The sequence below is a fragment of the Natator depressus genome, chromosome 6, assembly GCF_965152275.1.
Source record: "Natator depressus isolate rNatDep1 chromosome 6, rNatDep2.hap1, whole genome shotgun sequence".
Taxonomy (NCBI): domain Eukaryota; kingdom Metazoa; phylum Chordata; order Testudines; family Cheloniidae; genus Natator; species Natator depressus.
Window position 1 is genome coordinate 119,032,509 of NC_134239.1, and position 23,045 is coordinate 119,055,553.

A 23,045-nucleotide genomic window follows, 5' to 3' on the forward strand; every position below is an offset into this window, starting at 1 on the left:
TTTCTAAATTACTACTATGTTGTGGCAAATTTCTAGAAAATCCAAAGTGCAACAAAGACACCTGGTGGCTGTCCTGCAAACTGCACATCTTTTAAATGACTACAAAAAACAAAGGAAAATGCCACCAAAAAGGGCTCTCTGACACAAGCGGGTATAGTGGTGGCCTGATAAGCAGTCTTTGTGTTTAGCAGCTATATATTCATCTATAATTAAATGTAAGAAACACCAATTCTTTCTTACAAATTTACACTGCTTACAGAGGAAAAATAAAACTATATTTTTAATTTAAAAAATTTTCTCAGATACACAATTCAAGAATTACACATTTCCAAAATATTAACAGACCTAACTGATGAAATTTTAAGAAAATGCAATAATTTTAGTAACCATTTACTTTGGGCCTGACGTAAAATTTATGTTGTGAAAATTACATGAAGCTCTGAATGGTATACTTTATTACATTAAAACATGTGCTCTGATGTCTTTCACTGCTTTAATTTCAAAGTGTAACATGGCAGTTTACTCAAATAATTATTTGAACAGTCATGCTAAGTTTTTAAAAAACAGAACCAGTTTAATGGAATTTTGATAGTTTAATAACTGATGCTAGTGATATCATCTGGTATTTTCAATTTCTGTAATATAACTTAAAAAATAAAATATAAAGTTCAGGAACAAGTACATTTGGGTTCTAAATATTAGAGGCCATATTCTGGCTTCAGCTACACTTGCATGACTCCTACTGATTTCAGTGGCCACACTGAAATACATGTATGTGCGAAAGGCTCACTAGATAAAATAGGTACATGTATTATAACTGAGTGGTAGACTGTCATATTTTCAGATCAGTTGCCCAAATCCTGCACGGGAGTTTTGCCAGAGTAAGAATTTGCAAGATTGCTCCTTATCTACTGATACTGTTCCCTCTCATTTACCGTTGCAAGATGACGGACCATACTACGATTTTTTCCAGTCCAGTTAAACCAAAGAGCAGTTAATTCATATTTTTGTGAAAGTTCCTGAGGTTGTTGAAAAAAATCCTGTAAAAGATGGAGAGACCAGATTCTGCCTTCAGCTACACCAGTGTAAATCTGGACTAAGTATTTACTTCAGGGGATCTTTTCCACTGTATTCAATGGATATACATCAGCATAACTGAAAGCAGTATTTGTCTCAAGGCGTATCCATTGTTTGGATCATGATGTTCTATGTGCATGAATGTTTGCTTCATCAACCGTAGAAACTTAATTAGTTAGTTCACACTTCATATCAATCATTATTAATTTTTACCTGGCAACTATGAATATAAACAGAACAGGACAAATTCTTCCGTGGTGTAACTCCACTGAAGTCAATGGAGTAATACCAGGGATGAGTTTGGCTCAATATTTCACTTGTCCATTTTTCTTATAGAAGTTTACATTCGATTTGGCCTGGAGGGGCTATTGGCTGGCATCCTGCAAGAAAGAAACATTACAAGTCAAACCATAGTGACAGCTTTATAAAGGAGGAATTAATTTAGAGCAGTAATGGAAACAATAACTCTCAATTTTATAGCACAATAACAAATCAACTAATTGGATGTTTATTCCTATCATACACGTAAATAACAACCATCATATATATACATATGGGTGAAATCCTGGCCTTGCTGAACTCAGGAGGAAATTTACCATTGACTGCACTGGGGCCTGGATTTCACCCTCTATGCTCTGTGAATACTTTCATAGCTAATCCTATGAAATAAGGATGATGAGTAAAATTTTCAAAAGTACCTACATCATGCAGGCCTAGATTTGTAAAGGTATTTAGGCATTGCTTCACTCAGTGTTGCAAGGTCTAAGTGATTTAGATGGCTAAATACCATTTTGAAAAGCACTTAAGTCGCTTAGGAGTCTAAATCCCTTTGACTTTAATTTGGGACTTAAGCTCATGACTTACGTTGTGATGGGGCATGGATGGAGTTAAAAGTGCCAAGAGAGCCTTGGACCACATCTGCTGGGGAGCTAAGGGGCAATGAGACTGAGAAGGAAGCTCACCTGGGCAGGAACAGGCGGGGCTTCTACAAAGCCTAGGAGTTGAGGCTGGAATGGGGTTGCAGGGAGGTCAGCCTCCAGTCACGCTCCCTGATGCAAGGAGGTAGTAGGGGCCTCAGAACGGCAGAGTAGGAAGCAGACTGGGGAAGGCACAGCAAGGTCCAAGAGGGATAGACCTGAATTGCTGGTTCAAGGGTCCCTGGATTAGAACCTGGTATAGAGGATGAGCCCAGGTTCCCCTACCAGCCACTGTGGGAGTGTCACAGCCACTACAGTGGATTTGGGACACTGTCTGAGACTTTGAGGAAGGAGACTCTGGTAATACTCTGGAAGAGGGAGATGATGATGACTTGGCCAGAGGGCTAAGCCACGGAGGAGAGGCACTGCAGCTTCGGACTAACGGGAGTTTGGCTGCAGCGTGAGTGACTGAAGCAACAGGCTGAGCAACTGCCAGATGCGGTGTGGACAGTGGTGAGGTAATTCCCCAGCTGAGCCAAACAGTGAGTTGCAGACCCTGTGACATAGGTGCTTCTGAAAATTTTACCCTACATATGTATGACTAGCTGGTTCACAGATATTAAGCAAATGAAATGTGCCATTACTGGCTTATAATCAGATGTTGAATGTTGTCATTTATATGTTCCACTCGGATGGGTTTTCAGCCAATTCCAACTTGGTGATGTCTCTGAAGATGGAGGGTATGTCTATACTGCAGTTAACCTGAGCCCGGGGCTGTGAGGGTCCCTGAGCCCAAATGTCTACAATGCAATTAAACAGCCCCTTAGCCTAAGCCTGCTGGCACTAGGCTCACGTCAGCCCTGTGTGTCTAATTGCAGTGTAGACATACCCTGAGAGAGTTTTTGACCATTTGTTAGTGTGTAATCTGAAAGTATGCATGGTAACAGAGTGTCATTCCTGGGTCTGTGCTGTTAGCATGCGACTTGCAAGAACCCCTCCCAGCTTTATAATGTGGGATTCACTTATACTCCACGACCAGCTGATAGGACTTTCCATTCCTGCTTAAGGGATATAGTACCCTGAATTGTCTCCAACTGTTACCTTAGCTTAAAAAGAAGTAAAAACCAATATTTTAAAACCTAGCTGTGTGCCACTAGGTGCTTACAACCCTCTTTAGGCATTTAAATGAAAGTGTACTTTTTTTTTTTTTTTCCCAAAAGGTGCAGCTCCTATGACTTGGCAGTATCTCTTTGGCATGAAGTTTCTTTTAGACTAAAATGTAAATTAATAAAATGTTGAAAACTTGCCACATTGAGGCCCAGGATATTTTAATATTCAACCACTCGAGGGAACAAAGACAGGAAAAATTATATTCTGAAGGTGCTGTTTGGGAATTCAGAGTTGAGGTTAAGTTCCATTTTGCACTTAAAACAGGGATTCAACCTCTTTGCTTTGTATGGAAAAATAGGGTACATCTAAATTTACAGCACTTGCTCTCTGACTACAGAATGAATTTTCGAGAATTGACAAGTCTATTCATTAGTTTATAAATTAATTAAGAACTCTGTCCTTTGAAAAACTGTAGCATCCTTTGTGAGTCTTTTCTTTGATCCATGTTAAATTAACAGCAAAACAACACACTTCACATTTTTCATATATGTACAATTAATTGAAGTCTTGTGCATAGGCTGTATTTGAATAAATTAGGTTGTAATTAAGCTAAATTATTACTGCTTGTTGTCTGTAATTGTTATAATTCTGTAGGCCATGGATGGCTCAGGTCAACAGCACAGGTAACTCTTAAGTAGTGCTAGTGTGTCAGAGGTAAATCAGCCAATTATTCGACTACAGTTAATTTTCATGCAAATAGTGGTAATGACTCATTGGTATGAGGGAGACTGAACACGTATCTAAAGTTCTCATTGGTAGATTAACTGGCCCAACTGCTTTTTAAAGAGTCTATTGCTGCAGGCTAGTTTGGGCCGCAGTGCTTGAGTGGAGCGAAGGCAACAGTGCAGCAGGGAACCCCTGTGCACTGAAGCACGCTGCCAGTGGAACTGACGGGAGAGCCTTTAACGCACAGTGATTTTGGACTTGGGCTGGGCTCTCCATGAGCCCTTTGCATAGCACAATCTCACTCATAAGCCCGGTAAACCAATCAATTGTAAATTAAGGGCCAGATTCACCAGCACACTTCAGCTGTTTTCTGCTGCTCTGGTGATGCAAAGCAGCTATAAAACACAACTTCACTGGCTGGTGCACTCTGACTTCTTTGGAGTACTGGGAAGCTGCCCATAAAAGTTAAAATAAAAAATGATTTAAAGTTGATCTATAAATTTTCAAATTAAAAACCCATTTTCCTTTGGGTTTATTGTTGTATGTGTACAACATTTTTAATACATTAAAAAAAAACCAAAGAAATCCCCAGGCAAAAAATTATGGTAAAATAGAGCTAAGGTCAAGAGTGTATGTCCGTAATTTAAATGTAAAAATCATTACAGGGCTATCGTATTATCCACAAACCAAGCATTATAAGCCCAGGAAATTCAGTTAAAGTTATACTTCAAAGAACTCTAAACACATTAAGTTAAGAAATGTACAGTTAAGGCACACAAAGAACCTTAACAGTGCCCTGTAATGATGTCATGGTGGGGGTGGAGGGTATTCAAAAAATCTAATGTGTCTTTAGATTCAGTTTGATCTAATCCAGGACCACAAATATTAAAATCATATGACTACTGCATGATGCTATGCAATAGTTAAGTAGTTTGGGTGCCTTCACTGTGCTTTTCTTACCTTAACAGGGTTGGATTTCTTTTAAGTGTAACCTTAAATTTGACTTTCCTCAGTTTACAATGCGTGGCTTTGTGATGTTACAATATCCCTGTAATATTTTTTCATCAAGTTATTGAAATGCCCTCTCAACCTTAATCCATTTTAATGTATTTTTGTCTCTGAATTATACTACAATAGTAAACAGATTACAACAAGATGGTCTTAATATTTTCGTTGTCTTCATAAAGATAATAAAGAAAACCACCAAGGAAAGCATGGCCATCGTGCAAAAGAGCTGGAAGAGAATTTAGGAACAAATGTGCTGTTTCCGGTAAAGCAGGCATTTCTATTAATGCAGAATCCTTCCCACATCATCATCTCCACTCTCTGTGTAGTTGGTTGTTTTAAACATAAAAAGGACTGGTGTGACTACCTCTGTTCTAGTGTAAGTCAATCCACTTGCCAAGGAAAGAATAATACACACAGCTTTAAGTGAAAAATACTTCTGCCCCAAGTAAAAATAAGTGCACACATCAGAGCAACAACATTCTAATTAAGTAGTGTGGGAGACATTGAGTCCTGCACAGAGGGCCAGCAAAAGGCCTACACACTGGGGGGTAAAATTCACCCTTTACGAATTAGCTATGAATGTCCATTGGTCATTTCCTCTGACCATTTGCCCTGGAACATCTGTGTTAGCATGGAACTATTCAGGCAAGGGAGCCCACCTGCAAGGAAGTATAGGTTTGTATGAGACTCCCAGAGCTCATCTTGAAATAAGGCAAGAGTTGTCTAAGGTCACAGGAGTACCTGAGCCAGTCAGCACAAAGTGGACCTATTAATGCTAACTGTCCTTGAGGTGGTACGTTGCACAATTCTTACAGATCACGTACAAGGCAGAGTGGAATTGGCCAGGCATTCTGGAATGTCCTCATGGAATGGAGCTGCACAGGTTAGTGTGAGCAATGAAATTGCTCCATGAGCTCTGAACAGCCCTGTGAATAGTGCTGGACCACTGACTCCAGCAATCTAGGTTTCAATATCACACTCATCACCCTGATATCTGAGCTCAGGCTACCTGTGGTCAGGAGAAAATCTCACAGCAGTCCCTGATGAAGTGCAGAGCTGAACCAAACTGCTTGAGGAGCTATGGTGGCATGGAATCAGATATCTCTAGCACTTCAAAGGCACTGGTCCCTGGATCTAGGTTGATACACTGGCTCTTTTCTGCGGCCAGTCTGATGCACCAGTTTACCGTGGATGCACTTTTGGATCTGTCTAGATCTTTGGATAGGCTGCAAAACACATCTGTTCAAGGTTCTTGGGAAGCAAACCTAAAGCCTTCTCCATGTGCTGAAGGGGTGAAAAGGCTCTTTTATGTAGGTGGAGGCTGCCTGTTCCTTTTTGAATAATTATTTTAATGCTACTGAGGTTTTATACTATTAATTATGTGTTAGGTCACCCAGAGCTTTGCAGGGGCTTCTTTTTATTATTTAAATTGAAATAATTATATCTTGCTTATTTCTCAGGAGCCTATCACTGTATTGTCTAAGTGGCAAACATAGTTGATACATGGGCTCTACTGTATAATCAGGTCAATATTCTGTTCAGTAGGTGCCCAGGATGCTGGACAGTAAAGGAGTACAGGCATAGTGGCTCAGAGGAGGAAGTTGCTTACAAATGGCAGCTGGTTTCCTGTCCTTCATGTTTCTTTTCTGTGCTAGGTTGCTTCAAAAGGGTTACTATGGCAATTGTACCCAGTCAGTACTGCTCCTTGGCATGGGACACTTTGGTATAAGAGCCATTTATCAGAACAGAGGAGCCCAGGGTTTCCCTGGATAAGCCCATGGTGCTTGGCTGCTCTAGATGCTTCAACTCAGTCACTTTCAGAAGTCTGCTCCATGCTGTGTTCTAGACAGTAACCAAAATGCTGTTTGCCAGACAGGGAAGGTCAAGGATTTCAGCCCCTACAGTCTCCCAGTACCCTGAAAGTAGTGCCTTATGAGGAGGGCCTTACGCAGATCTAATACCTCAGCACCAAACTCTAGAACTCAAGCGTTTATCTTCCAAACACCATAGGGAACACATCTATCCCTCAACATTTTCATGTTCATTTCTGGACTCCTGTTTCTGGTGTATATTTTTTGAGACTGCGTAACCAGATTTGCACACACTATTCAAGGTGAAGGGTGTACCACCAACTTATAAGAAGGCAATATAATATTTTCAGTATTATTTTCTATCCAATTTTTTTTTCTTCCTAACATTTTGCCAGTGTGCTTTGAGCCCGAGGGGCAAAATGTGATTCTCCATCTTCATGCCCATTTTTCTAGTAAGAAAAAGCATGGAATTAACTCTCAAAGTATGACAGAATCCTTGCTATGTAACACATTTTGAGTTGTATTTTGGGCATCAACTGATTGCACTGTAACGCTAATGCAATGACACAAGAAATGGGATTTAAGCTGCCATAGAACTGTATGGTCTGTAGGTATAATAATGTGTGACATTTGTCCTAAGACAAATGCTCTCTTGGGCCTTGATCTTGCAAACACCAGCTACTGAGTGTAGTTCTGATTTCAATGTACAGTGCCTAGCATAATGGGGTCTTGCCCCAGGACTAGGTTTCTTAGGTCCGACAGTAATACAAATAAATAATCATTGCACATTATTATTCATTAATAGTCTCACCGGCTTGTAGTCTCAAGGTAATAAGTACTATGCTTGGTATTAAGTGTTAGTGGGGTCGGGCCTTTGTTTTGAGATAATCATTTTTAACCTTGAGCATTCCTGGTCATAACAACAGGTTCACTCTTAATTGCTGCTACTGTGATATATTCAATTTTTAAAATAGTAAACAAAAAATTAGGAACTGTGAAGAAAACAAAAAATGAAACAGGAAGGCTCGAGCAAGCTACATTACAGAATCAGCTTGGATTTGTGGGACACTTGCTTGCTCCTGTTCAGTACGTTATCTTAATCACATGCCAAATGAGTCATCGTTCTAGCGCTAACCTTTTTATCTGCACGTTTTTTGGTCTTACTAGTCACATTAGGAGCTTTATCAGGGGACAGGAAAACATATCCCTCAGGGGAAGCTGGGAATGACGACTCAATTAAAACACATCTTTTGGATGATGGGAGAAGGGGTTGGAGGAAAGAAAACTTTGTCAGCCCTGGAAAGAAGAAAAAGTCAGATTTTCCCAGATGTAGAGTGATTAAGGAAGAAGGGAAGCATCGTGCTAGCAAAAATAGGAAAAACAATGTTTCCTGCTGATAAGAGTCTCACCTGCCGTCATTTTCTCTGCTGTTCTGGTGTACAAATGCAGTTCGGGTAGTGCCACTCTGTTGTGTCAACTGGTTTAGAAGATTAGCTGTTGCTCCTTTTACTTGCCTGAGAGCTATTTCTGCATGGATGCTTCGAGGATTATTTGTCACCATTCCTTGGTTCTTAGATTTCTTATCTGAATCACAAAATGTATATGGACACCCTCCAGACATCACAACAGTAATAACAGGGTGTGCACAAAGATTTAGTTATATATAAATAGTACAAAATAAAGTCAACTATGAATGAACGAATGTCTTTTTTTTTTTTTTTTTAAATGCAACTGAAATACCATTAGTTCCAGATAGTCTCCAAGATATCTTTGGTAAGTCAAAATGCCCTTATTAAAATTACTCTATTTAGCCTATATGTAATGTCCAGTACTAGAAAATATATAATGATATTTTACATTCAGGAAAGGAACCAGAATACTATACTCACGTTTATTTGCCTCATTCAGTAAAGGATCTTCAAATACATGAGGAAACATGAGGTCAGATCCAAATAAATGGTTGATGCCCTCAAGCAGATTCACATTTGTTACTCTCATGGGAGGATGTTTTGAAAAGGTAATTGGTAATCCAGGAAATCCACAGTCCATAGGGGAGTTTGCAACTGGGATTCCCTACATAATAAAACAAAAGGCAAGTAAATAGGTCTCATAGTTTGGTCTTTGAGGCAAAATACATAAGCTGCATAGATACTGTATTAGGGCACGATTCCAGAAAAACATATGCACAAATAATACTTACTAAAACAGTGTTTGAGAGGAGTCTTTGGTCTTGTAGTTAAGACACTGGACTAGGACTGAAGAGAACTCTGTTAGGTTCCTGGTTCTGTTATAGACTCCATGTGACCTTGGGCAAGTCAGATAACCTCTGTGTTTCTGGCTTTCAAATGGGGATAATAATATTTTCCTTCTCCCACCCTTTTTCTTGTCAATGTAGACTGTAAGATTTCTGGGGCAGGGATTGTCTCCGTGTTAGCACCAAGAAAAATGGAGCTCCAATTCTGTTCAGGGCCTCTAGGCACTACTGTGATACAAATAATTCATAATAATAATGTCAATGGGAAAACTTTACATAAAGGATTATAGGATTGGGCAGTCAGTCTACTGTTACTAACTTGAGATTAAACTATTTTAGTTGCCAGTTGAACTGTAGCACAAAAATAGAAGCTGTGCATGCTGAATGGATTAACGATTATATATTTACAAAATCTGGGGATTGCTAAAGTTCGGGGAGCACTCTGGGAGCTAAGCTACAGTAGCACACCAGAGCTATTTATAAAAAAGAAGAATACATCTAATGTGTAAACTGATGATCAGCAGAGGGCTTGTAAAATTGCAATGTTGGAAAGATCTTTATAATACCATACCAACCAATTCATAAATAAATCTATGTATACTGTTTCATAAGTAAAATCCTAGTGTCTGATGTTATGCTGAGTATAAGTCAGTGCTCATTTGTCTGGTTAAAAGAAATTTACTATTGTTTTTGAAATGCAGAAATAAATTTTAAAAAAACCCTATAAAATATGCAAGTAAAGTGACTGATTGTCCATCCTTAAAACCATCTCCAATTCAATAGTGAAAAGCATTAACAAGAGGAGAGAAATATAAGCATAAAGACAAAAAAGCAATGACATACTATGTACCGAGCATTCCAACAACAACCTGAGTAGTAGTAAATAAGGTGCTAACCTACTTACTGCTGAGAAAATTTGTTTTGAAGTTTAACATCAAAAGCATTTTTTCCACTTAAATGACACCATAGGGTTTCACTCCTTACTTTCTAACAAGGACTTGAAAAAGCACAACTAGAATGCAACTGACAAACTTGAAAAATCTTTTGTGTTGTTCCACTTCAATGACCTAATGAGATAATGGCTCAGTTCTGTTCTAGCTAACTAGGTATAACATCTTCATTGAACCTTAACATAAAACAGAGATATCACTAAAGATATTGCCTTAACATACTTCTCTTGCTTTGCTAATCCTGCTATGTTTTTTATTTAAGTGATTTCCAATGTATAAGAATACAGGTCAGTTTTGAAATAAAACATTTACACATGCAGTGACTCAATCCACAAGTGCCTTGAACTCTTGTATACAAGGACTGTGGCTTCAAGTGGCAAAAATGTGTTCAGTAGCAAAGTAACTCACTAAAGCCCTGATCCTACCAACTGACATGCTAGCGTATCCATAAGGAGGTCTGTGATTGCATGTGTTTGCAAGGTCAGGTTTAAGGTAGAACCCGATATACAGGGATTTTGACATATCTGGATTGTGTGTGATTTACTATCAATGTTAGCCCTAATATCAGGGAAATCAATTGCACCTTTATTAAATTGACACCTTTATTATTTGTATTGCAGTAGCACCAAGAGAGCCTTATCACAATAAAGCATGTCGCACACATATGACAAAAAGAGTGTTTCTACCCCCCAAGAGCTTACAGTCGAAATGTATGATGAGAGAATGGGTAATTACTACAAGCAGATGGGGAGCACAAGGCAACAGTGAGATGATTAGGATTAGTGTAAGCAGTGGTCACAGCAACTGCTTAGCCATTGTCAAGTGTTTTGTAGGTATCCAGGCAGAGCTGAGTTTAAAGGAGAATATTGGCGTATAATGGCTTTGTAGATGTTATGGGGAGCTCCTCTCATACATAAGGGACAGTATGATACGGAGGTGTTTGGGAGAAAGTTGGACAAATGGGCAATCAAAGCTGACTAGTGATGCCTATATTAATCCTGACTACTTACAGTGTTTTATCCATAGACTTCAAAATGCTTTACCCAGGTGAGAAAGTGGCGTTACTGTGCTTTATAAACAGAGAAACTGAGGCATGAAGAGGTTAAGTGGCTTGCCCAATATAAAGCCACATAGCAAGTAAGTGGCAGAGCTGGGAAATGAACCCAGCTCTCCTCACCGTTTTACACATATGCTGTGGTAGGGATGGATGGTTAAAATGTGTACTACCTTCTGGACAGCAGGCAAATAATGGATCAATTAAACAAAGATCTGAAGAAAGTGCACCCAGTGATGTGAAAATCACCAGTCTGCAATGGAACCAAAGAATGCTCACTATATGGCTCCTTCATATTGGGGTAGCACCTAGGAGCCCAACTATGGATCAGGCTCTCGCTGTGCTAGGCCCTGTACAAACACCAAATGAAAACATGCTCCCTGTCCCACAGAGCTTACAATCCAAGTGTAAGAGAACATGTGGATACAGACCGCCCGGTTGAAGGCGCATAAGGAAATATTAAGATTCCATTGGGCAGCATGATAGTCAGTGGTCTCAGATTTCAATGGTGGTGGTGGTGGGGAACTTTCAGTGGGAGGGGATGGGAGTCCTGGGGCCACTTAGATCCCTGGAAGTTCTTGGATGTCTTAAAGGATAAAATGCAAAAATCAGTCTATGTCAAGAGCATTTCCTGTGATAACTTCATCTGTTTTTAATAAAAATCCGTTACGGTTTACTACAACAAAATGATTGACACAGGACAACTAGGAGACTTAAAGCTAAGCAATTTGCTGCACCTGTGGCATGCAGACTCCATACCAAATCATAATTTTCAAGCTCATAAAATCAACAAATTTCCAAACAGACTTTCCTCCAAAAGAATGAGACACAGCACAGACACCTACATTTGTCTGTGGCTTCAGAAAATATAGAGGCAAGTATAATATTTGGTTGAGATGAATCGCTTGTTACCATTTTAGTTAGTTTTGAATGTGGCCTTAAGGTTACTTTGCCTTTGAAAAACTGGGTATATGGAGGTCCTGCCACCAGTGCCTGAAGTACACCTACCCTTCTGGCAGATGTTAGTGCAATAAGAAAGGTCATCTTTTGTCAAAGAGAGAGCGAGCAGTTAAGGCTCGAATGGGGAACCCATGAGGGCAGTGAGCACAGTGTGAAGGTCCCAAAAGGGAACAGTGTTCTTTATTGGAGGGAAGAGGCGAGTAACACCTTTCAGAAACCTAACTACCACAGAGTTGGGGGAAAAACAAAAACAAAAAAAAAGAACTTTTCTTTGGATCAGGGGATGGAACACCGAAACCACTGCTACGTGGGCCCTCAGAGAACTGAGAGAAAGGTCTGACAATTTAAGGTGCAACAGGTACTCTAAAACATCCTGAATCTGGGCTTCCATTGGCTGAATTCCCTAACCAGCAATCCAGATTGAGAAGTGTTTCCATTTGGCCAAGTAGGTTTGATCCAGTGCATTGGTTTGTACTGTTCAACAGGCACAACTTGGACTGCTTCTGAACATCTCTCTTCTGCTTTATCTAACCGTTTAGCATCCACGCCATGAGGTACAGGCTGCCCAGATCTGGATGCCACATCTGACCACAGTGTTCTGACAGAAGATCTCGAAGGAGGGGAAGAAGTCTTAGAGGTTGGACCAATAGACTGAGTAGATCGGAGAACTGACATCTCGACAAGGTTGGAACAATGAATATCAGTTTGGTGTGATCTTGTTTGAGACAGACCTGAGGAATGAGCAGAATGGGAGGGAAGGCATAGATTAGCACAAACCCCAAGCTCAGTTAGAAGGCATCAGAGAGAGAGCAGGGACTGACCCACTCGAGAGCAAAATTGTGAGCATTTCTTGTAGTCATTTATTGCAAATAGGGCATTCCATCGGTTGACCTAGGCCCTGAAAATCGACCTCAAGATGCTGTTCTTCACAGATCACTTGAGATTTCTGGAGAAATTCCTGCTGAGGTGGTCAATCAGCTGATTCTTGGACCAGGTAGTGAGCGGCCATGGGGACAATGTCTTCCTTGATGCAAAAGTACTTCATCGCTTCCTGATAGATCTGACTGGACTGAGCTCCTCCCTGCTTGTTCACATAATATATTGCTGTTGTATTGCTGGTAAATACATGAATGGACAAGCTCCTGATGTGAAGGAGAAAGGGTTGGCAAATGTAAATTGCTCAAAGCTTTAGAAAACTGATATGTAATATGATATGTAAAGAACAAAATTGTCAGACACATAGCTGAACATAATATGTTGAGGAATAGTCAACATGTTTTTTGTAAAGGGAAATCATGCCTCACCAATCTACTAGAATTCTTTGAGGGGGTCAACAAGCATGTGGACAAGGCTGGATCCAGTGGATATAGTGAATTTAGACTTTCAGAAAGCCTTTGACAAGGTCCCTCACCAAAGGCTCTTAAGCAAAGTAAGCAGTCATGGGATAAGAGGGAAGGTTCTCTCATGGATTGGTAACAGGTTAAATGATAGGAAACAAAGGGTAGAAATAAATGGTCAATTTTCCAAATGCAGAGAGGTAAATAGGATCTCTCAAAATTGACTGGGCAACAAAATGGCAAATGAAATTCAATGTTGATAAATGCAAAGTAATGCACATTGGAAAACAATCTCAACTATACATATAAAATGATGGGGTCTAAATTAGCTGTTACCACTCAAGAAAGATCTTGGAGTCATTGCGGATAGTTCTCTGAAAACATCCACTCAATGTGCAGTGGCAATCAGAATGTTGGGAATCATTAAGAAAGGGATAGATAATAAGACAGAAAATATCATATTGCCTCTGGATAAATCCATGGTACACCCACATCTTGAATACTGCGTGCAGATTTGGTCACCCCATCTCAAAAAAGATACATTGGAATTGGAAAAGATTCAGAAAAGAGCAACAAAAATGATTAGGGGTATGGAATGGCTTCCGTATGATGAGAGATTAATAAGACTGGGACTTTTCAGCTTGGAAAAGAGACGACTAAGTGTGGGATATGATAGAGGTCTATAAAATCATGACTGGTGTGGAGAAAGTAAATAAGGAAGTGTAGCGGGGTGGTCACCTGCTCCGGCCTTGACGGGCTTAAAACAGCCCAGGAGAGGGCTATGGCTGGGAGCACGCAGTTCCCAGGATGATTGGGGAAGCAGGCTCAGCTATGGCCACACCCCAACGAGGGCTCAGCTGGCCCTTATAAGAGGGCAGTGGGCCAGGAGCTGACAAAGTCTCCTCTAGCTGTGGAGGGAGATGGGCCTAGCTATTAGGGAGCATACCAGGGTACCTGAGATGAAACAGGGCTGGGGAAGGCCAGAGAAGCTGGGAGACTCCAGACTGGAAAGCCCCCAGGCTGCAGGCCTGGCAGACGGCCTAGGATAGGTACTGGGGTTGCAGGGGGCAGCCCAAAGGTACGCAGAGGCAGCAGGTCCAAACCCCCCTTGCCTGTGATGATTGGCTTATACACTGCACTCTGCCCCAGTGTGCGGGGGCTCAATGGTGACTGGCAGTAGCCAAAGACTGAGGCGAGGTGGGGATAGTGGGTGGGGGTTCCCCGGGAGGGGAGACCCAGAGACTGTGGGGGTACTGCCAGGGGGCAGCACCCTGAATAGAAAGGGCACCGGGGTCTGGGAGGGACACGGGGCCAATGGCAAGCGGGACACCAGCCTGCAGAGGGCACTCCAGAGGCTAGAAGAGCTAATTCCCTGAGAGACCAGCAGGAGGCGCCACAGGGGTGAGTCCCGCACTGTGACAGGAAGTGTTATTTACTCCTTCTCATAACACACGAACTAGGGGCCACCAAAGGAAATTGATAGGCAGCAGGTTTAAAACAAACAAAAGAAGTATTTTCTCACACAATGCACAGTCAACCTGTGGAACTCTTTGCCAGAGGATGTTGTGAAGGCCAAGACTATAACAGGGTTCAGAAAAGAACTAGATAAATTCATAGAGGATAGGTCCATCAATGGCTATTAGCCAGAATGGGCAGGGATGGTGTCTCTAGCCTCTGTTTGCAAGAAGCTGGAAATGGGCGACAGGGGATGGATCACTTGATGATTACCTGTTCGTTCCCTCTGGGGCACCTGGCATTGGCCACTGTCGGAAGACAGCATACTGGGCTAGACAGACCTTTGGTCTGACCCAGTATGGCTGTCCTTATGTCTCCTGTTCTTTCCACAAAGGTTGGGCTCTCAGTGTCCCCAGATGTGTACATCAACCTATCAAGACAAATGTAACTATGGTTGTGTTTGGGGGCAGGGACAGGTGGAAATGAGCAAAATGTACAACTGCACAAATATTGCTCTGATCTGTCCACTGCTTTAGGGATGCCAGGACTGCCAGAGGCACCCAAACTAGAATGTGCAAATGACGACAGTTTGGGCGTAAAACCAATTTTAATCTTCCCTGAAGAGTATGGAGCCAATCTTGCATGCCAAATGACATAAGTACAAAGGGCCATGTGGACAGCAACTTCAAAACATACTCAGAGTGTGGAGAAGGGGCAAGATTTTAGAACTAATGTGGATTTTAATTTGTATAGGATGAGTCCCAGATGATCGAAGAGACATGGTATAAATTGGACACGACTAAGGACTTGGTCTTCTGATTTGCCCTGCATAAGCGAATAGTCCCGTTAAGGGAGACATTCCCTCCATCCTAAGATATGGCAGTAATGGCGGCATGCATTTGGTGAATATATGCAAGGCACAGGACAGGCAAAAGGAGAGGACTGTGTATTGCTAATGTTGGTCTCCTACTACAAGTCTCAACAACTTCCTGTGGCTCCGCCACAGTGCCATATGGAAGTAGGTGTCCTGAAGACTGAGGGCAGCAAACCAGTCATCGTGATCTAACAAGGGGAGGGTCACTAGGGTGACCATATAAAACCTAATATACATGACGTACTCGTTGCCATTTCAAAGATCAAGTATGGGTTTTTGACCCCACCTTTCACTTGGGGGATCAAAAAGTACCAGGAATAAAATATCATCCCCCAATTTGTGAAGAAGGACTTCTTCTATGACCTTTGAAGTTCTTAATGAAGTAACAATTTTTGAGATGGATCCCTGAAAAAGGATGGGAGGAATTGGATAGTATGTCCTACTCTCAAAGTGCTTAAGACCCATTTGTCTCCAGTTATGGCTTCCCAATCATAGCAAAAGTGGGACAGTCTGTCCCCAGAGAAAAGGAATAGGAGAGGGAGATTGCTGGTGGCTAGAATGCTATCCTTGAGGCAAGAGTCAAAAGGGCTTTTCGCCCAAAGCGGATTGAGGATGAGCTAGCTGGTTACAGGTGGAATCAGAGAACCACTTCCTCTGTTTATGCCTCCTCTTTGAAAAGGAATGCTGCCTAGAATAGGCAGGGTGCCTGAAATACTGCTGGAAGTATTGAGCATATTGTTGCTGACCCCCGCGTTGCCCTCTCTGGATGGCTGGGGTACAGATCTCTCCTCCTCCCAAAAGAGCTTAATGTAACACACTTTAAATAAGCGTTGAGTCTCACTGGTTTTCTCAGAAAACAGAAACCACCTATCAAAGGGGAGGTCTTCTATATCATGTTGAACTTCAAGCGCTATGCTGGAGTTCTGTATTTAGGAGGCTCTTCTCATTGTTACAGCTGAGGCCATAATCCTGGAAGAAGCATCTGCTACATCAAGTGCCAGCTGGAGTGATGTCTTGGCTACTAGGTAGCCTTCTACCAGGAAAGCCTGACATTCCTCCCTCGCATCTTCCAGTTAATGTGTTCCAGTTCACAAAATCGTATTTAGATAAAAGAGCCTCCTATTAGCTATGCGCATTTGGAGAGACAAGGTGGAATAAATCTGTCCATTAAATCCAGTCTCTTGGCCTTTTTCTCTTTGGGAATCAATTTGTACCTTCCCTGTTGTGTCCTCTTGTTTGTGGCAGTAACCACAAAGGAGTTTGGACCTGGGAGAGAGGAGAAATATTAAACGCCTTGAATGGGGACTTAGTACTGCTTGCCCACATGCTTAGTTAAGGGAACTAAGGAAGCTAGCATGTGCTGCAAGGTCTTCACTGGCTCCCACAGAGGTTCATTTATAGGGAGGGCAATCCTCCCTGGGGCTGAGGACTGAAGAATGTCCAAAAGTTTGAGTATTCTCTTAGACAAACTAAGCCTGGATGCCCAAAGCTTCTGCAGCCATCCTGCTTAGGAGGTCTTAGTAAGACTTATAGTCTTCTGGAAATGGGGAAGATGAGTCTGGGACTATGGACTGATCCAATGAGGAGGATGACAGATGTTGTATGAGTGGATCCTCCTATGGCAAGTCCTGTTCCTGTCACTTTGCTGTATCAAAAGCTTATCAGTCTGGTATTATCAGAACCAAAGAGGACAGTATATTTGTGTGGAAGTCATTGTAACTGTCAATATTGAATCATGAAAAGAAAAGGAGTACTTGTGGCACCTCAGAGACTAACTGTAGCTCACGAAAGCTTATGCTCAAATAAATTGGTTAGTCTGTAAGGTGCCAAAAGTACTCCTTTTCTTTTTGCGAATATTGAATCATGGTAATAACATTGTACTTGTAATAAAGTTGGATTTTCCTGGAACTTTTTATAAAAGTATCAAATGAAGGATGCAATTAGTAAGTTCCACATAAATACACTTCTCTCCATGCAAAAGGCCTCCATACACCCCTGAACATATCAGTCCAAATTCAGCCTTGCTATAAGTGGTTGTAACTCCTTCCACGACAATGAATGGAGTTATACCTCCTTACACAAAGGACTGGTTTTGGCCCATTAAGCCTGCATCTGAAATCCACATTTCATGAAAACTTGAATTTCTCTTAAGATTCATAGATGTTAAGGTCAGAAAGGACCATCGTGATCACCTAGTCTGACCTACACAAACCACAGAACCTCGCTCAGTAATTTCTGCATCAAGCCTGTAACCTCTGTTTGAGCTAGAGTCTTAACTTGAGCACAATTATATTGTTGGTTAAGTAAGAGGCAAGATCATTGTACTAAAGGACTCACCAAATAATGTCAAAATTAAGTGTATCTTATAAATAAGAGAGGCAGACCGAACAAAATAAGGCAGTCAAACCCCTGTTTTTCTCTGAAAAGAGATTTAAGACTGTCATGGGTGGCAAGAGATTTAAGGGCAATAGTGAAGAGCAAAATAGGTACCAGTTCAGTTTGTGATGCATCTAGTAGCAAAAGAGGCCGATGCAATTTTGGACAGCATATGCAGAGCCATCGTTGTCAGGAAGTAGAAAGTAATAGTCCCAGACTAAGATTTTCAAAGGAGCCTAAATTAGTTGGGTGCACAAGTGCCTATGAAATTCAGTGGCGACCTTATTTCTTCATCTCAGCCCTTGTCTATACAATGTTGTATAATAGCACCTGGAGTACTGTGTTCATTTCTGTACATCTCACTACTAGAAAGCCATTTACAAATTGAAGGGAACATAGGGAAAGCATCAAAAATGATCAGGAGCTAGAGATTTGTTTTAGGAGGAAAGATTGAGAGAGTCTACAGAGCAAAGCAGAGAGGAACATGCTAAGATTCTACAAATATCTGAGGGTGGAAGGAGGAATTATTAGAATAGTAAAGGTGGGTAAAACTAGGGACAATAGAACTAAATTAAGGTTAAATTCAGGCTGAATATCTGGACAAATTTCCTGACAGTAAATTCTACAGTGTTAGGTTATGCAATAGCCTCTTAAGTGAAGTGGTGGAAGTTCCACTACTTGAGACTGAATTGAACAATGCATAAAGGTGTATGTGAAAACAATCCTTCATTAAAAGAGAGGACCTTCTGGATCTAATAGGTCTTTTCATTTCAAAGTTCTAAGATTTCAGTTTGACTCTAATAATGTTGAATTTTTCTTTACTTGTTGTTCTATTAAATGAAGCTCAGCTCTTGCCCTCTCCTCCGTGCTCACTGTAATTCCATCTAACACTTGCAGGTTGGGCAATCGAAACACAAGCAGTGGACGGTGGGACATCTTGCGAGTAACCTGAGGAGAGACAATATAAGTTATACTAAAAATGGAATCCTGATCCAGAAGGATAACCTGAGAATAACTTGCCTCAAGAATAAATGTCTGAACGAAACCAGAGAGCTAAAAATGAATGGAAATGACAATGCTCTGTTCCTGTCCCAGGCAGTGTTATAGACAGAAGAGGACATAAAAATTGATATTCTATAATTTAGCACAAAATAGGATTGAAAGAGGAAAGATAAATATGTTATCTGAGGATCTGTAAATAGGGTTCTCCTGTTATTCCACCCTGTTAGTGTCTGAACCCTGCTGACAGATGCTAGCTGATGCTTGTTGATTTATGGTAGCAGGTGTACCTTGTTAACACCACCTTGGATATGAGAGGTGAGAGTGCCCCTCTGAATAAGGATTTTAGGGTTTGGAATTATGCAATTCTAAGGAAGGAACGCCATAAACAGCCAAGTCTGGAGAGAAAGTTTGGGTAGGAGTTGATGTTGCTTGGCTTCCTGCACTTCCTGTTGGGCTTTTTGCGACTTCATAAATTGCACCCAGGTTTTTTCCTGCTTTTACTGGGCTACAGCATGAACTTGCTGGAGTTGATTCCGCTGGGTTTTCATCCATTTCAGAATCTCATCCAATTTTCCCTTTTTACATTGCTCTAATACAGAAAGTTTGAAAAATCTCACAACTCCAGGAAACATATTTGAGGAAATGGCATTTCCACCCTGCTACAAAACACAGCCAGCACATTGTCTACAGGGTCAAATCTCACCTCTTTGAGGGGTTTCTCTCTATTAACAAGGTAACACAAACAAACAACAGTAGGGTCTACAGAAAATTTTTGCCACCGTTCCAGGTTCAAGCACCTGCTCAAAATTCTGCAAGGCTCATTCTAATACCACTACTGTGGCTTTTACAATTAGCATATTTAAAAAAAAAAAAAAGCAAATCATAATACCTTTCACTTTTTACAGTGTCTTTCATCCAAGGATCTCTCAAAGGGCTTTTGTAGGTATAAATATTTGTAGGGAGAGAAACTGAGGCAAAAAGAAATTAAAGGCCAAATTTTTAGCTCCTGACCTTAATTTGAGAGGTGCAAATAAATGTCTAAATAATTTTGTGCCTGAATTATCTGCATCCACAATTTAGATCATTTGGATGCTTTAAACTGCAGGCCTAAATAAACAGAAGTCCAAAAAATGGGCCTGAAATTATTTGTGTCCACAAATTTGCACTAGCAAAATCAAGGCATGGTTGAGGTCAAACTGAAAATTTCTCCCGAGAGATTTGCTCATGGTTACATAGTGATTCAGTGGCATACACCAGAATAGAACCCAGAGGTGAGAACTTTTATTGCTGTGCTATAAAAACTACCTGTAGTATGTCAGCGTTTTAATAGCAGATTCTGAATGGTCCAAAACCAGTGTAAAGAACAGCGGAGTACATTAGTAAATTAAGCTTTGGTGAAGTCAAAACTCACTTCAGACTATCCAGCGGTTGCTTGATGCAACACTCTAGCATTCACTCTGCCTTTCATGCCACTCCCACCAGACCTGCCCTTTAATGGCCTAAAGGAATCCCGTTTTTGGCAGTATTGTATGTTTCTCTAATCAATAGTCTTATTTTTATATCTTAAAGGGTATAAAATAAAATATATTGGGGCAGATCCTCAGTTGGTGTAAATTGTCATAGCCCTGTTGAAATCAATGGAGCAATAACAACTTTAACCAGCCAAGGAGCTGCAGTATAAAACTAATAACTTTTAAAAGCTCTAACACTGGAAAAATTGTGACTTACCTGTCACCTACAAGTGACCTTGCAGGCTACAGGCCTGGTTTTTGATAGGTGTGACTTTACCAGTAGTGTCTTTTGGTGTATAATGGTTCCTGCTGATCAATATGAATTCTAAACTTTGTAAAAGGTAAATATCACGTTCCTAAAATGCCCCTTGCATTGTTCATACCTACTGATAGTCTGTTCTGTTAATAGATTGCGGCTGATGCAGAAAGCTGCTATTACTGTTCTCCTGTGCCTGGTTTATTTAACTATATGATCCCATTTTCACATGTCTTCCTTGGCTAGCAGAGAGGTTTCACACTGATTTTATACCATTGTAGCTTACCTACTAGTACTGGATCTAAACAGCAACCTGACTTGCTTTTTCTCTGTGTCCCTAGCTGATTTTGTTTTTAAGGTCAAAGTCTGCAGATTTACTAACTGTAAAAATAAATGCAGACACATTTAGGACTCTCGCTTTTGTAATTTGATCCTGCGAGGTGCTGAGTATCTCCCGAGAAGCCTGACGTAAACTCCAATGATACCAAAGGGAGTTGCGGGTGCTGAGGATCAAGCCCTGGTATTTAGATCTACATTTATAGTTCCAAATTTGTTTTCCTATTAGAAAGTAAATATATTTCTGTTTTAAATTCACAACTGAAAAGGTTTTGTTTGACACTGCTTTTGAGCGTGCTAGTTATAAGGCAAATTACGTAAGGCTGAGATCCTGCAATCCTTACTCAAGCATGTGGTCCCAGTCAGATCACTCCTGCCCCTTTAAAGTCAATCAGTATTTGACTGATTGGACCCACTCATGTCTGTAAGGGTTGGCAGGATCCATAGTTATATATGTGTAGGACCAAAGGCACAGGACTTTCCATGTGGAAATGGTTGAGGCAAGTTTTTCACTTCTATTTTATAATCTTATAAACTTTGTGTTCTCGAGGAGAGAAGAAGCCAAACAATTGTAACCAGAGACAAATTCAAACCTAAAAATCCTGATGGACGTCTCATGAAGGGCACTGCATAAATGAACATTATTATTATCAGGGAACATCTTCTTACAGTCTATAAAAAATGGTTCAGATCTCCTTTAACATTCTTTGATCTATTTCATAGACCTGACTCGTTTTGGATTAAAAAGACAGCTCACCACCACGCACTCACTTTCTGAATTTACCTTGCAGCACTGAAAAGCATAATATGTAAAAGAATGATTGCACTCAAATCACTCCTATACCAACCTGACAGGCACTAAGAGATGAATCAACATCCATATGATGAGTACAAAATGGTAAGTGACTGGAACTTAGTAGTTAATTAAGGAGAAATTCCCAATTATAATGAATTAGAAAGGTTAATTACCCACAACATAAACTTAAATATACATTTAGTTTACACAATCATACAAAGTAACATACTCACTGGATTTCCATATATCGAAAGCTCTTTAAGACTAGAAACAACTTCAAGTTTTTCCAGTTCAGACAATTCCTGTTCACAAGTTAAAAAATAAGTTATTTGCTATCACATTTCAAAGCTTCTGAGCCAAATTTATTTACTTTGGCCAAATGCAGGGGTCTTTACCCAGGCAAACCCACTGAAGGTAATGAGTTTTGTCTCAATATCTGGCCCATTGAATCTATAGTCTCATATATACCAATATATTTTACCTGAATTTTATTAAATCCCAGGAAAAGTTTCTGTAATTTTACTAAAGGCTGTAAATTGTTCAGTTCTCGTAGTCGGTTTTCCTCTAGGTGAAGTGTCAAAAGGGAGGTCTGTCGAGCAAAGGAGCCCTCTGTAATTGTTTTGACACGATTATGATCCAATACCAACTCCTGCAGAAGCTGTAGACCTTCAAGTCCTTCGATTTGACTGATTTCATTACCTGATGAACCAAGATTATACGTGGGAAATGAGATGAAATACAGTTGGTATTCGATTGTAACACAAAACAACCTTTAACAAAAACAGCCTGTGGTAGAGAACTTCCCAGATTATCTATACACTGTGTAAAGAGGCATTTCTTTTGATCCATTTTAATGCTTTTTGATCCATTGCCTTCCAATACCACAGAGTGCCTCTTTGTTACTGTGTTACAGAAAAGGATGTATTTGAGTGCCCAGTGGGCCTTCTCTATGCCATTACAGCTACTACAGTGTTGCTCCTTGAACTTTTTCCTTTGGGAAGTACTATCTTGCTTTATATTCCCCCGTGCTTCTAGAGATCTGAATGTCCAAAATTGCTTGGCTAATCTCCATTTAAAGCAACTTATCTTTCTAATTAATAGTTAGGCTGCTGAAGAAGACTAAGATCAAATCATTATTGCTGTTCAAATGCTGTAAAATAGCTGGATTTTAATGATACAGTATCATATATGTCAGGATCAATCTCTCAATTAATGGTTCCAATCTTACAAGTAAT

At 40.5% G+C, this 23,045-nt stretch overlaps 1 protein-coding gene across 1 annotated transcript in view; it reads right to left on the reverse strand.

The window, feature by feature from the left end:
- Positions 1-354: 354 nt before the first annotated feature.
- The window catches only part of LRRC9 (leucine rich repeat containing 9), an 86,004-nt gene continuing 63,313 nt past the window's right edge, over positions 355-23,045 (reverse strand). The window contains exons 28-33 of the mRNA XM_074956416.1: positions 22,292-22,509; positions 22,044-22,112; positions 18,732-18,857; positions 8,539-8,722; positions 8,059-8,233; positions 355-1,457 (exon numbers count right to left, since the gene is read on the reverse strand). Coding sequence (XP_074812517.1) covers positions 1,418-1,457; positions 8,059-8,233; positions 8,539-8,722; positions 18,732-18,857; positions 22,044-22,112; positions 22,292-22,509 — 812 coding nt within the window. The 3' untranslated portion in view covers positions 355-1,417. The remainder of the gene's footprint in view (positions 1,458-8,058; positions 8,234-8,538; positions 8,723-18,731; positions 18,858-22,043; positions 22,113-22,291; positions 22,510-23,045) is intronic.